The sequence below is a fragment of the Eriocheir sinensis genome, chromosome 13 (genome assembly GCF_024679095.1).
Source record: "Eriocheir sinensis breed Jianghai 21 chromosome 13, ASM2467909v1, whole genome shotgun sequence".
NCBI lineage: Eukaryota > Metazoa > Arthropoda > Malacostraca > Decapoda > Varunidae > Eriocheir > Eriocheir sinensis.
Genome location: NC_066521.1, coordinates 3,112,613 through 3,128,263, shown reverse-complemented (window position 1 = coordinate 3,128,263; position 15,651 = coordinate 3,112,613). Strand labels below are relative to the sequence as shown.

Below are 15,651 nucleotides of genomic sequence, written 5' to 3'. Positions count from 1 at the left end.
GATATTAAATGGCTGGCAGGTGACAGGGATTAGATTGAGGAGGTGACAGGGTGACAAGGAAGAGAGTCACAGCTGGTACTATTATAAGACTCGCTTCTCCAGGTATTTCTAAAGGTCAAAGACGGGGTCAGTTCAGGTTCATGATACAGAAGAACGCTCAAACTACCACCAGGGTCATAAACTACTCCTGGAAATGCCCACAATTAACTCCCACTAAAGCCTTGTCAAATATATGTGTTCTTGGGCGCCGAAATGTCTTACAATGCGACTCTGAGGGGTATTACAAGACACTGCCATATCACATCAGCCATTTCTAAAGGTCAAAGACGGGGTCAGTCGGGTTCTAATGATTGTTTCTTCAGGTTCATGATACAGAAGAAGGCTCAAACTACCACCAGGGTCATAAACTACTCTTGGAAATGCCCACAACTCCCACAGAAGCCTTGTCAAATATGTGTTCTTGGGCGCCGAAATGTCTTACAATGCGACTCGATCTGCAGTATATAGCAAGCAGGGTCAGGGAAAAAAAACTCCCAGTCCAGTCCAGGCTCCCACTTATGACTTATTCTCGATTCATGCTTATTGATTGGCGTTGTTGGTTGGCGTACGTTGTTGTGTCTGAGTTTTGTTCAAATTTGCATTCATTCCTACCATTGTATCTTTTTAATTTCATATGGTGCTCCCTACACATGTACTATTACCAGTTGTATAATCACATTCTGCCCTGCCTGGGGGTTGGGATGGCATGTTCCTCCCTTCTCCCTTATTGTTTACCTGCAACAATAAATTATCAATCAATCAATTTTCTTTTCTCTTCCATATTGCCCGACCGTCAACTCATCTCCCGAGCCAAGACCAAGACCAAGAGCACGCAGCCATGTTTGTTTACGTCCTGAGGGTGGCCGAGGCTGAGGGAGCACCGCGCTGAGGGCCGCCGCTGTGCCGCCGCGTGAGTGCCGGGCCGGGGACGGGGCATGGAGAAGTGCAGGGGCAGGGCCGGAAATTGACCTATCGTAGTTTAGAGGGAAATATGTGCTATGTGTTGTAGAGACGAGTCAGTGTGTATCAGTCCTGTGTTACGCCTCCCGCCCTCCAGTTTTCTTCTTTCCTCTCTCTCGATTACTCTTCTTGTTTTTCTCTTACGAACATGCGTAACGGAGGTCAGCGCAGGGGCCAGGCGCATCTGATATCTCCGTTTTTCCCCCCCCGTCTTCTCCCACTAACTATCTTACTCAATACTATTTTTCTATACTTAGTCTTTGTTGTAATGTATTCGAAGTCAAATGTAACAAATTTCAGCCCTTTACTATCATTATCTTTCTATCTTCAACCTACTACTATCAATTCTATCTTACTATTAATACTATTTTTGGTTAAGATTCGTTATAGGACCGTGCCAGTATCTCATTACCTGCCTTATGAAACATCAGTATCTCTTCATATATCTTTTCTGCAAACCTTCAACAGTCATGGAAACGCTTTGAAAATTCAATGCAAGGACTTTTTTTTACTCTTGAAAATAGGGGATAATGTTTACGGAAGCGCGTCGCCTCCTCTGGCGACGGTGCAGCCAGTGTACTGAGAAATACCTTCTCGCTGAAATAAGTCACATATATACGTGGGGGGGGGTCCAGGGGGGGCATAGCCCCCCTGGTTAGAAGGGGGTTCGAGGGGGGCGCAGCCCCCCCCCGTTAGTAGGTCGTAAAGTTCAGTTGGAGTAGTTTAAATATGCTCCCTGACCCTAAACCCTCTGCGAGCTATTTTGCGGCTGCAACGTCGCCACGGCCGCCGCCAGAGGAGGTGACGTGCTTTCGTAAACATTATTCCCTATTTTCAGGAGTAAAAAAAAAGTCCTTGGATTGGATTTTCAAAGTGTTTCCATGACTGTTAAAGGTTTGTAGAAAAGATATATGAAGAGATAGTGATGTTTCATAAGGTAGATAATGAGATACTGTCACGGTCCTAAAACGAATCATGACCCTATTTTTCTATGCTTAATCTTTGGGTATCATTCCAGATTGTCACCTGTCTCACAGCAAAGAACAACCTGGTGCTATTTGAAGTATTTTGTGTCCATACAACACAATGACGTATTGCTTTTCCATTGCAAAGAGAAGGGGGGTGGAGGGGGCCAAAGCCTTTCCGTCGGGGGTCGAGGGGGGCGAAGCCCCTTGTTGAGCGGGTTGAGGGGGGCAAAGCCCTTCGTTAGGTAGGTTACATTAAGTTAGGTTTGGTTAGTTTAAATTCATTCGGCACGCAATATGGGGCGGTGGAAATATGCAGTGCAGGATGTGACAGGGCGGCGGCGGGGGTGGTCCACCACGTGGGCCAGTGTTGTGAGATATACCTGCTCGCAGAAATAAGTCGCTGTGCTGTCCATCACACATGTGCGGTGGAGGAATACACAGCAGGAAAACATTAATTAGCCTGGTTTTGTTCTAGTTTGTCCACTTATGATCTTTTTGAGCATTGAGTGAAATATAGAAACAGTAAACAAATTGAACCTCTCTGGGAGCTATTTTGTGGCAGTGGCGATGGGTGCACGAAGGGCATTGAAAGGTAAAATGCTAGTGTTTGCCCATACTCCCCCCAATCCCCAAAACAAGCTTGGGGACCTGTGGGAATGCAGGGTTTCAGGTGGAGGACATGAAATCCATTGCAATCACGTATTTTTTTTGAAGGGGGGGAGGGACAAGAAATCCCAAGATCTAGGGAAATTCCCTACAGTAAGGGAGTTTTCCCTCCCACTGCCACTATAATGAGTGTTTGCAACGAATTTAGTGTTCCCCAAACGGAAACCACACATTCTCACTGGATCCCCAAGCTTGTTTTGGGAGAGAAGTGTAGTGAACTCACCAAATGATGTTCACCTTACCGGTCTGGCGTGGCGCTGGAGGCCATCTATGCCCCACAAAAACCTCCTACACCACACTCATGCCCTCTCGCTACCACCGGTGCCAGTAGGTTGTCACCTCATCGCAAGGTTTCTGTCCTGCTGGTAGAGTCCGTGGCACCAAACATGGTGTATCTTCATTGTTTATCACTGACACAAGCAAAACCACCGGCTAGCCGTGATCCAACCAACGTTGTGCCTTAAACAGTACTGGGGTTCTAGAGCAAGTGCAGGCTCTTGAACCTTCTGCCCGAGCTGTTCGAACACGTGAATCCTGACTGATCACATTTTGAATCTGCTTCACGGGTTCGTGTTTCCAGTATACGAGGTGATTGTGGATATTGACTTTACGCCTCCAGAATACAATAATATGCCTCCATATATCATACTTAATAAACAAAATACATGTCCCTTAACCATAACATGAAGGAAGCACCAGTAGTGGATCCAGATCCAGCCCCTTCCTCCAACGATCTTGGGGGACCCACGGGAAGTTGGGGTATTTGGGTGGGGGAGCATATTTAAACTACTCCAACTGAACTTTGCGATCTGGTAACAGGGGGGCTTTGCCCCCCTCGACCCCTGTGCTAACCAAGGGGGGGCTTTGCCCCCCCCTTGCCCCGCCGCTCTTAAGATACCCCAACTGAACTTTACGACCTAATATCTAACTAAGGGACATTAGCTATTACATTACTGACGACGCCAAGATGGTACGGCGGCTTCACCAGACCCATCCTCCTCCGAAGAAGCTTCGTCACTAACCTGCTTCACGCCTTTGTACGTGGTACCAAACCTGCTTCACATGTTGGTGCGTGCTACCAGTGAGTGAATACATAGTCGTATATGACGGAAATTACTTACTGTTTAGATCATGGAGGTAGGATTAGGAGGAGGCGGCGCGCAGTGGAAAAAAGTGAAGTAGAGTCTGCCATCTTGGGACTGGCAAGAAGCAGGTGTCGGCCACTCCCAGCCCCACCTAGGCTTAGCTTTGACCTGACTGTGCCCTACCTAGACCTCACTATAGACATGAATCACTGCATTCAGTCATTCGTCAAAGTCAATGGACTGTGTGTGGACGTGCCTCGCGGGCTGCTCACGATGCCAGTGTCCTGTGCTGCATACGGCTGCAGCGCGAGGTTTGATAAGGAAAAATACCCTACACTTACATTTCACAACTAAGTAATATTAGGTGTAATCTAAAACTAAACTGAGGTGAAGATAAACTACGCAGTAACTGATAAATTGAGTAAGATTTCATTATTAAACTACAGACTTCAGCCTACTGAGTGTGGTGTTATAGCTTCTTATTAGGTCTTATGGAATGAAATCTTCTTAAAAGTAGTTATCTTAGCAATGGTGAATACAGATCAAAAAATAAACTTCTATTGTCAATATAGGTATTCCTTAACACTTATTATAAAATCTTAGTTATATGCGACAAGTGAAAGTTGATCCTTCATTCACTAAAAGTAAGGGATAGAGGAAACTTGGTATATCCTTCTGATGGTGTTATTGATATTTGTATCACTTCAGAGAAACTGTTCAGAGAAAGAGTGTCAAGCAACAATTTAGGGCAGGGGGCTATTAGTAAGCTAGTTATTTCAGTGCTGGCTTATTGCAACCAAAAAAACATATTCCCCACCGTAACTAATCACATGTATGACACAGACCCTCAGGAAAACCACCTGCGTCTGTTAGTTAAGGCAGTTGCTGAGACATATTTGCAGGTACGGCTTAAGTATGATGCTACACAGATAACTAATGAATTAGCAAGTAATGTTAAGGTAAGGAGCCGTCAGTTGTAAACCAAACTTATTAATTTCAGTGGCCAATAAATACAAACCAAACCTACTTTCAGTTTCTCTTGTTAAATTTAGGATGGATGATTTTATAATAGTGTACTTATAATTATGTACTTTACAATTAACTAATAAATCAGGTATTATTAGTTGTGCTATGAACATTTATTATCCACAAAAAGATATAAAATCATGGTTTAGGTTACTTGAAAAATGGTCGTTAATGCATGTACGGATATTTGTATTTCTAGTATGTAGCTCATCGCACTGAAAATACTTATTTTCGCGCATGAGTACTTGTTTTAATACAATTAAATATTAATTTGAAAAGTACTTGAAGTAAGAATAAAAATGGCTTAGTCTAAAAGCAAGAAAAAAGTTGTAGTATCGTAACAGATAGCGAAACAATTGATAAAAAAAATTTAATAAAGCTACTGATACTAAGGGTTGGCGCGGCCATCCTGCCAGTCCTGGGCGTTGGCCAGCGCGGGCAAACTGGCTTCACTTTCCTGGGACACCTCACCCAGCTCGCGCCGTCTCCTCCTAATCCTACCTCCATGGTTTAGATCAGGGCTACTCAACCATTATGAGCAAAGGTCCAGTTAGACAAGTACAAATGTATGCAGAGATCCGATTAAATATTGTAGCTGGACCCCAGCTCCAGGAGTAGCAAAATATAATTTTACATTATGAAAGTCCTAGCGATGGATTCTTGCAAGTGTATTTCCTTGACTGATTGTAGGGCCTACAGTCAGGCAAGGAAATATACTTGCAAGAATCTATCACTACCAGGACCATGTAAATCAGTTATATTTTTCTACTGCTGGAACTTGGGGTCCAGTTACAACACTCATAAGGTCCGGATTCGGACCGCGGGCCGCCAGTTGAGTAGCCCTGGTTTAGATGCTTCATTATAACCTTAGTACTGTAACAGGGGGGGGGGCTTCGCCCCCTTCGAACCCCTCTTTGGTATGGAGAGTGAGTGAAATTGTGTGGTTTTCGTACGTGGTAAAAAAATCCTGGAATGTGTGAAATTTCCCTACATTTAAGTAATTGTAAGGAATTTCCCTACATCTAGGGTATTTTTCAACCCCCCATAACTCAAAAACTATGCATTTGCAACGCATTTCTTGTTTACCACCGCATTCCCCGCAGTCTCAATGGCCTGCTAGCCAATTTTGGTTGCGAGGGGTGAGTATGGGCAAACACTAGAATAATACCCATTGAAAAGTCAATTATTTAGTGATTTAATGATTTGCAACAGAACACTATATCATAACACACTGAAAACTACCAGAAAAAATAGTTCCATCTAACAGTGTCCCATGTGTGACATTCTGAAAATTAACCAATCTTTGTTGTAATCTATTCAAAGTCATATATAAGGAATATGAGCTCTGGAGCAAAGCGCATCTAATATCCCCCTCATTTCTCCCTTTACTATCATGAACTTACTATCAATACTATCTTTCTAACAATACTATTTTTACCATTTACTGTTGATGAGGTTTTCTATACCTAATCTTTGTTGTCATCTATTCTAAGTCAATAGGCGCACCTAACATCACCAAATGTGGGGTACAAACTTGGCGGAGGGACTGTTTTTGTGCTGCGAGAGGTGGTAGTGGGCTAAAGAGTAGCCTATCTGGATTTTTGTTTTTGTTTATTAATGATCCATGAGACGTCCCAGTTAAATCAAAGTATGTGCTTATCTTTGTATTCATTCATACACACACTGGTAATATTTCTGTGGGGTCTGATTCACTTAACTGAGTGAAATTCTATTGTGATAAAGAGTCACAAATTCGTGTCACTAGTAAAAATGAAACTAGTAATGTAAGTTTTGCCTCCATGAAATATACACAAATAGATAAATATGAAAGCTCACAAAGTAACAATAAGTGACTTCACGTGCTTTGCGCAGTAAAAATATGCTTATTTAAGGTATCTGCTGCCTGCAAAATGGCGTGCGCTGCTGCCTCGGGCCACAGTTGCCGTATAAAATATATACGTATTTTTATATTATTGTTCTGTTGTTTATTCAATGTTCTGTTCAAGAAAAAGAATACTCAATTTTAGTTAGTTTTTGGTTATAAGGATTCTTTACAAAATACAATTATAACTTTACCTCCTATAAGTTAGGAAATGTACTGAATCCTGGATTGGCTATGGTGTTGTTAGGTGCGCCTATTGTAACGCCAGGGTGAATGGGGAATGGTGCAGGGCCATTTTCATTGCGTTACCAAGTGTGTTTGTTGAGTACTGGTAGTCTATAGGTCTGATACCGGCCACCTGGCCTACACCATCGGTCATTATGAGTGTTTTGCAAAGAAGTAGGTTAAAGGGCACAATTCAGGTGTATACTCAACAAAACATCTGGGGAATTATTTAGCAAAAAGGAGCAGCCTATTCCAGAGACACTGTTGTATCACTGTTATTTTGTTGAAACTCATTCACAAAACTTGGTCAGCTCAGGATATTACAAGTTAACAGGTATGGGAAGGGGGTATCATTTTGTTAGGGGTCACTCAAAAGATGTGAATACTCCGGACCTTACTATACTTACCTACCACTAACCTGTGATGTCTGGTGTTTATGATTCCACTCTTAGATTGAAAGCAAGAAAGAAAAGATAATTGCGTAGTAATCACACATCATGTGTGGCAGTGTTTACTCACAAGCTGCCATGATTGGCAATGCTGCAGTGGGTATTTTGGTAATTTTCTATCAGTAATTATTTTTGTGCTCACGTCCAGGTTCGGTTACATAATTAAATGTACAGTATTTTGTCTGGGTCTTTGTTATCAAGTAAGGTTAGGCTAGATTAGTTTATATGTAATTTTTTAATGAATGAACTGGCAACAGATTACTAATTTAGAGGTGATAGGTTCTTAATTTAGGTAGGTCAAGTAAGGTTAGATTAAATTATACATAGTTAATGAATTAAGTGGTGATAGGTTACAATTTTAGCAGGATTTATTAACTTCTGGCATCAATAAGTTGATGTTTTAAGTATAGTAGGTTCAGTAAGGTTACATTCAGTTAGATTAGTTCACACATACTTCTTAATGAATTAAGTCATAATAGGCTACTATTTTAGCAGGAGTAAGTCATTATGTCAGCACCGGCTATTGTGAGGCCAGATTTTGTCTAGGAAATCGTCTTTACATGGACCACATTATTTTCCAGGACGTTCCAGGCCTCCACTACTCTTTGTGGAAAGCTGTTCTTCTTTATGTCTTCCTTTTTATCTTCCTTCCATGGCCTCTTGATTCTCTTGTATCCCACATTATTAGATCTTTGTTCAATTTCTCCATCCCACTCAGAACCCTATACACCACAATCAGATCTCCTCTCTCCTTCCTCTGTTCCAGTGTGGGTTGGTTCAGCTGCTTCAATCTCTGTATGTTAAGTTTCTTAGTCCTGGAACCAGCTTTGTTGCTGCCTTCTGAACCCTCTCTACTTTCCTTATATTTGTCTTTGTAATCGGCGACCATACTGTTGCTGCGTATTCCAACCTTGGACCTATCATGGTTACAATCAGTTTTTTCATCATTTCCTCGTCCAGATATTGAAGAGCAACTTGTATGTTTCTCACCAGGCTGTGTGTCTCACCTACAATTCTGTTTACTAGTTAATCGCAGGTCCTTTTCCATTGATTGATGTGTGTATGTCGTTTGTTTAGTCGATATAACTTTTCTTTCTTTATAAATCTTTGTCACAGGTCACACTTGATATAGGAAATAGTGTTTAGATGATGAAGACAAACTCTGTTTATGAAGATAGGAAGCAATGTTTATAAAGATGATTACACATTTCATAATGTGCAAACATTGTTGCCTCTGCTACTTCAAACAAAACTGATGCATAACTCATTAAATCTTTCTCATTGCTACTGTACTTTCTCATTGTTAGGCATGGGGAAGACTTCCCTAGAAATGGGTATGATAACAGTAGTTTATATATTTTGTATGTTCTTCAGTCCAGTTTTAACACAGTGTGTGCTTTTCTATGTTTGCAGGTATTTGTGTGAGCCAAGAGCTTGTTGTGTGGTGGACCTGCAGGAGTAGTTGAGGCAACCCTAGAGGATGGTTCAGTCCAATCTTTAGTGTGAGCCAAGGATGAGTGCTCTGCTGCCCTCCTCCACTCTTGAACCACTGTGCTCAGCCACCAGCATGACACCACAGTGAGTTTCCCTTGTGCCGTGGGCCCTTGACATTCATGGATTTAACCTTTGTGGTTTTGAAGCTTTGCAGTCTATCACTGCCTCTCTCATTGTGCCCAGCCATTGGTAGAGTTCTGTAGGGGGTTCCATGTGCTCCATCCACACCAATCAGTTTGTCATGTGACTGGGGTCTCAGCTGGGTATGGGGGACACAGTTGACTCCCCACATGAAAAGGGCAGCCCACCACACCTACTAGGCAGGCCTGTGGCTTATCCTGGCAACTGAGCTTGCAGGTGACCCCTAACTAGAAGCCACAGTAGCAGAATGAGGTGTTCACAGGAGACAGGGAGATGATGCAGAAGGAACAGTAGAGGTTCCCATGTCTGCCACTTTTTTTTACCAGAGGAAGCAGTCAAGGGCAAGCATATAAATCAGTGATGTAAAGCATGCAAAACTATCGCTCCCCTAAAACAAATGTGGCAGAGAATTTAAAAAGCCTTTGAGTGAGAGTGCACACCACCTCCCAGGCTGGTGACATTTTCTGCTCCAGAGCGTGTGGTGTGCATGACCCGCTTACCGATTGTGCCCATTGTCTTGGCTGTTTTGCTACCTTGCAAAACTTCCTGTAATTTTGATATTGCAATATGTGCTTGTGCTGATGCATTTCAAAGATTAAAAGTGCAGTGCTGTGCTATCAAGTGAGTGAACTGGCCCAATTTGCAGCAGCAGAGCTGTTTAACCCTGTAGCAGCGATGTGCCAAATTTATGGCTTTACCGTGTAGCAGCGATGGGCCAAATTTGTGCCATGATACAATCCCTCCAAAATAGATGATAGATAAACTGATCACAAATGCTTCGATATATATTATGAACTGGTTTGTGTGAGGGGTGATTTTTTCTAATTTTACTCGCTTAGAGGGACCATTAAGAAACATGATCCCCGCTGCTACCGGGTTAAGGCAGGGCAGCAAGCATTTGCAGATTTTTTACTTTTGGGATGTAACTGTCCCGTAACCCCTGTGAAGTCAAGGGTCTTCCATAATGAGGACTGCTGCCTCTCACCCTTGCTCACTGTAAAGCTGACTTGTGCAAAATAGATCACAGGTGTTGGTAGAGTAAAGATTTTAGGCTTGAGTCTTGAAACGGGATATTTTATTTTTTTGCCCCAGTCAGCCAGGCATAGGGGTGTTAATATCGTCTGGACTCAGTTTTATTTTCTAATGTCAAAAGAAAACTTCAGACTCAGATATTGAGATATATATAATCCTCCAAGGGTTTGATTTTGATTTGTGGTAATTTTTCTATTTTCAGGTGTTGGCAGACAGGACATGGACGAAGCTTGTTATTGAGGAAGAAAAAGAAATTTGAATGGTTTCCACTCCTGGTAACCACTGTTTCCGTACTGCCCCCAAGGCTGCTGCACCACCAGCCTAGCCCAGATCTACTTAACATTCAGAGTCCTAGAAACTGTTTAGGAAGGGCATAAACTATATTTACTTTACTAATGTATTGATATCTACCCCTTTATTAGTGGAGTGCTTAATTCCAGCCAAGTGTAGATTTTCACTAGTAAAAGGCATACTGTGTATTTGTCTGATTCTGTGAGTGTGTGTCCCATAGTGATCTAAGTGTCCCTCAACCCTACCATTGGAGAGTAAGTTCTGTCACAAAGATGGACAGAGCCAAGAAAATGCCATTCCAGGAAGTCAGTGATCAAGCCCAGGTCTCCCCCGCCTCCTTATCTCCTCCGGCTTCCTCCCGGCAGAAGGGGAGGAGAAAAAAGAGGGACAGTGTCATGGATCCACAGAAAGCATCTAACCCCCACAGCCCCAAGTCAGACTCATCTGAAGGAGACTCAATCACCACCACCATTGCCAATGCCAACAGTTCTGCAGATGGCGAGGCTACAGAGTCAACCCGTCTCCATGGTGGTGAGGGGGAGGAAGAGGGGTCCACATCCCCATCGTCTGCCTCGGGCATCCCTCAGAGGCTCCACTGCGTGTACTGCAATGTTTACTATAGTACCAAGGCAGACCTCCAGACCCACTGTCGCAGCCAAGACCACCAGATGACCATCATGTCAGACGAGGGGCGGGACTGGTCCCATCGTCCGCCTCCCCGTGGCCTTGGTGCGGAGGACTACAGCCTCTGTCCCACGTACCGTGCTGCTCAGACCTGCCGCATGGGGGACCAGTGCGTGGAGGCTCACAGCGAGGCAGAGCTGGCTGAGTGGCAGGAGCGCTTCGAATACCGTGCTATGAAGCTGGAGCGAGCACGAGAAAAACAACTTCACGGTGCCTCGTATGCTGACCATCTGCTGGAGCGACTCTCTCTCACGCAGCAGCAGGACACCCTCATCACAGAGAAGGTGGGCTTGAACCTGAGTTTCCATTCATGTTGTAGACAAGCACCTCATTGCTGCATGGGAGTTTCAGGTAAGATAATTTGATACACTGAGAAGGCTATAGAAAAACAGATACTAACTAGGAGCATTTAAGATCAAAGTTAACCTGAGGTGAGATGTTTTTTAGGGTCGGAGGCCATCCCGTAGCAGCTCTCTGCATCTTTTCAGTCTTCTCTTCATGGTCTTTAGGTGTGGGTTCCAGATAAGTTATGTGGTCTAATGTTATCCTAATGAATGTTATTATAGGATTCTTTTTAGCATAGCTTTGTTGATATTATACAGGAGCTACTTTTATGTTCGCTGAGAGTGCTTGCTTGCTTGCATGCAGTGTACTTTGTCATTGTGTGATCACCTGGTGACATTTTTTAAGATCATACTAATTTGTTTTCCTTTGCTGCTTCCAGTAGGTTTAGGTCTCTTTGCTCATAATTACAAACTGTTTTCCATATCTACTGAATTCCATGACTAGATATTTCTATTGAAAAATCCTCCACTTTTATACACAAAAAAACAGTGGTGGGCTTGGTTCCCCGAATCTGCTAACCGCTAGTTAGTGAAGCTAACTTTTTCGGTAGCTGATTAGTGTTTTCGCTAACTTTGGAAACGGTTAGCGGACCAGTTAGCTTCCGCTAAATGTAGTTCCTCCTCCGCTAACTTTAAGTCCACTAAAAAATTCATACAAGTTTGTTCTTGTCTGTTGTGGGCAGACACAGCACCAGTTGAGCCACATGGCGCAATAATTCCAGGGCTTCCACTTTTGGGTAAATTACGCTTATTAGGGAAACTTTTGGGTATTTTAGCGTAGTGCATCTACCATTTCCAGCTCTTTGAACTCGGGATTTAATAACAAGAATTCTATATTTTCCACCTGACAAGAAATAAACTTAAAATAATAAAAATATAAGTGTCAGTTATGGAAAAAGTAAAAAATGCATAAATTTGTGGGAAATCTTGGGTAAATATACGGATTAAGGATAAACTGGAGGCTTCTTTCCCTTCTCTTGTTGTTGTTGCTTGTTGGGCTCTTTGTTCAGTTCAGCTGCGATGTTGTCACCGTGTAGTCGCGTTCATTATTGTCGCCTTGCTTATCGTTATCGATGTCATGGAAGGAGACCAGAGTGAGGATGTTTTGTTTGCTCATCATATGATTTTAGCTTTCTGGAAAGCTCTATGTCTAGGCCACAGCATATTGAAATTACAGGTCACTAGGTCTGTTTTTAAGGGTTTTAGAGCCAATACACTAAACCGAAGCTAAATCCACATAAAAAAGTTAATGGTTAGTGTTAGCTTCCACTAATTTCTTTATCAGTTTAGTGGTTTAGCGTAAACGAAGCTAACTTTTTAGTTAGTGGATTACCAGTTAGCGAAGAAAACTTTTCGGTTAGCGGTGCCCACCACTGAAAAAAAACTCTAGTAACTGTCAACTGTTGGGATTCAGAGGTGTTGGATGAGCACCTCTTGGGGTATACTCTGAGAGCTCTCCATGGAATTTCATTCCACCCAACATAAAGAATAGGACAGTTTGCTATGGAAAGATCATTAATGAATATAAGAAAGAGAATGGGAGATAGAACTGAGCCCTGCAGAGTATAACTATTTATAGGCTTAGTGGTACAACAGTGACCGTCTACCAAAGTATATATAGATTGGCGTGAATGGGAACTGGAGAGACATTTGCAGAGAGAAAGATAGAATCTGTCGGAGGGTAGTTTAGACAGCAAAGATTTGTGCCAGACTTTGTCGAAAGCTTTTGAGATGTCTAAGGCAACAGCAAAAGTTCCTCCCAAATGGGGAAGAAAGCTAAGCTCTCAGTTAGCAAAGCAAGAAGATCATTAGTTGACTGGTTGTCAGGGAGAAAGACAGAAGCTGATTGATCCTTGAACTCTCATATTAAGGATTATTTCAAAAGCTGTAGGACAACAAGACAAAGCCATGGGAGAGTAGTTTGAAGGATTAGAGCAGTCACCCTTCTTAGGCACAGGCTCTTTATAGGCATACTTCCAGAAGGTAGATGTTGAAAGGCAGATACCAAGAAGTTTGACCAGGCAGGATAGCAGCACAAAAGCAGTTTTTAAGGACAGTGGGAGGCACTCCATCGCATCCACAAGCCTTCTGAGGTTTGAGACCTGAGAAAACATAGAAAATATTATTCATAAAATTTTTAATAATGCTATAGTGAAGTCAGAGGGGGGATAAGTAGGAAGAATATGCCCAGAATTGTTCAGAGTGGAATTTTCAGATAAAGTTTGAGCAAGACAGATGTGAGAGCAGTGTTGCCATCAGGACTGAGGAGAGATGGTAAAGATGAAGTAACAAAATTGTTTGAGATATTTTTGGCTAGGTGCCAGGAGCTCCTGAAAGAATTAGAGAAAGCAAGGTTGTGGCATTTTATATTGATGAAGCTGTTTTTCGTTAGTCGGATAATAGATTTGGTGCAATTTGAGGCAGAAATATAAAGGTTATGATTAACAGGAGTTTGAAGGATCAGGTAACTTTTGTGAGCTGCCTCTATCTTTAATAGCACAAGAACAAGTGTCATTGAACCAAGGCATTTTAGCTTGAGTGGAGAAAGTATGTGGAGTGTGTGCCTCCATTCCAGAGACAGTCACCTCTGTGATGCGCTGGGCACACACAGTGGGGTTTCTACCTGGAAGCAGTAATTGTTCAACAGGAAATTGTAAAAGTACATCTTCAGGTCATCCCACTGGGCTGAAGCATAATGCCAGAGGTGCCACCTCTATGATGGGTCCAGAGACTGTACAGGATCAATAGGACAGAATGTGGAAATAAGGTTGTGCTCAGAGGAGCCCAATGGAGAGAACGGTTTGACAAAGTAAACTGAAGGATTAGAGGTTAGGAAAAGGTCAAGAATGTTGGGCGTGTCTCCAAGACGGTCAGGAATACGAGTATGTACTGAACCAACTTCTCAAGATCATTGAAGAGAGCAAAGCTGTAAGTTTGTTCACCAGGCTGGTCAGTGAAAGAGGATGAAAGCCAAAGCTGGTGGTGAGCATGGAGGTCTTCTGAGATGGAGATTTCAGCAAAGGGAGAGTGAGTCAGGATGTGCTTCACTCTAGAAATCCAATAGTCCAAAAATTTTAGTCGGTAGAGTTAGGTGAAAGATAAACTGCACACGTGTCTTCACTTGCTATATCCCTATTGTCTCATTAATAGCAGAGAGTAATTCACCATACTCTCTAAGGGCAAATTTTCTGACTTTCTGCTCCTAACTACACACTCACAACACTCACGCACCATTTCCTTAAACTTTATTTAAATTTGGAATTCATTATGAAACTGACTTTCAAATTTGCCTCTGAGTTTTTATCTTGGTAGGGGGCCAGAAATGTCCCCAGAGCAGACCCCACTGAATGGTGGACAAGGGAGGTATCTTGATAGCTCTTTCAACTTACTTTATATCAGATTCTACAACATGTGTGGTATTGGCACTAATTTCCCTCTGGATTACCAGGAGGGGCCTTCAAAATATTAAGAACACACCATTCCCAGATGGTTACAACACTTGGTCTGGCAATTACTAATATTCAATACCTGACCCAGACTTTTGCCACGTTTTGTATGGCACATTAAAGCAGCGCATCTAAGAGAGTAACTACAAGTTATTTGAAGAATTTCATTACATGTCAACAAAGGAAGCACCGTCAATGGCAGTCATGAAGTGTCTGCCTTTTTTTTTCAACTAGGTGCTTTATTATATCATACAATGTGAATTGTTTACTAATGATTCCAAAGAGCAGTGCCAATGGGCATTTTTGATTTTTTATCCCTGAAAGCTTCCTCCTTTTTCTGTACAAAAAAATAATTGCTGAGTCACTGGAGGTTCTGGTAATGGCTCTAATGGCCCTGCATGAAGAGGCAAAGCCTTTAGAACTTTAGGTGTCTTGGGCCAAGGCCAACAAGGCACAGGTGTTTGGAGTCTTATGGTCTGAAGCATTACAGTCTGTTCACGTGTGTGTCCAGGACATGAAGAGCTTGGAAAATTTGACATGCCTTGGTGGTGTAGTGCAGGACAGTGGTCAGTCACATTAAAAAGTCTTATGGTACATTGGCTTTGCCTGCAGCACTATTTACTTGCTTAGCATGAGTATTTGGTGTTGTTGGTACCTGTGGAGAAGGAAAAAGATCCAGATTTTCATGTCACTTGTTTTCTCTGTCTTATTTTGTCGTGAAATGAGGATCCTAGATAGTGACCTGAAGAGGCAACTTGATGCCTTTGATAATAAGCGTTTACACAGAATCATGAAATATCGATGGAATGACTGTGTCAAACAGGCGACTACTCTGTGACTGACTGTTACATGTTTAGTCATGAATACTAACTCTTGCTGTATTGGAATTTGGTACCCTACCCTGAAGTATACTCTGCTT

General features: G+C 42.5%; 1 protein-coding gene across 1 annotated transcript in view; it reads left to right on the top strand.

The window, feature by feature from the left end:
• The first annotated feature begins 798 nt into the window (after positions 1-798).
• The window catches only part of LOC126997877 (probable helicase with zinc finger domain), a 76,914-nt gene continuing 62,061 nt past the window's right edge, over positions 799-15,651 (top strand). Inside the window, exons 1-3 of the mRNA XM_050859090.1 lie at positions 799-949; positions 8,714-8,878; positions 10,170-11,226. Coding sequence (XP_050715047.1) covers positions 10,531-11,226 — 696 coding nt within the window. The 5' untranslated portion in view covers positions 799-949; positions 8,714-8,878; positions 10,170-10,530. The remainder of the gene's footprint in view (positions 950-8,713; positions 8,879-10,169; positions 11,227-15,651) is intronic.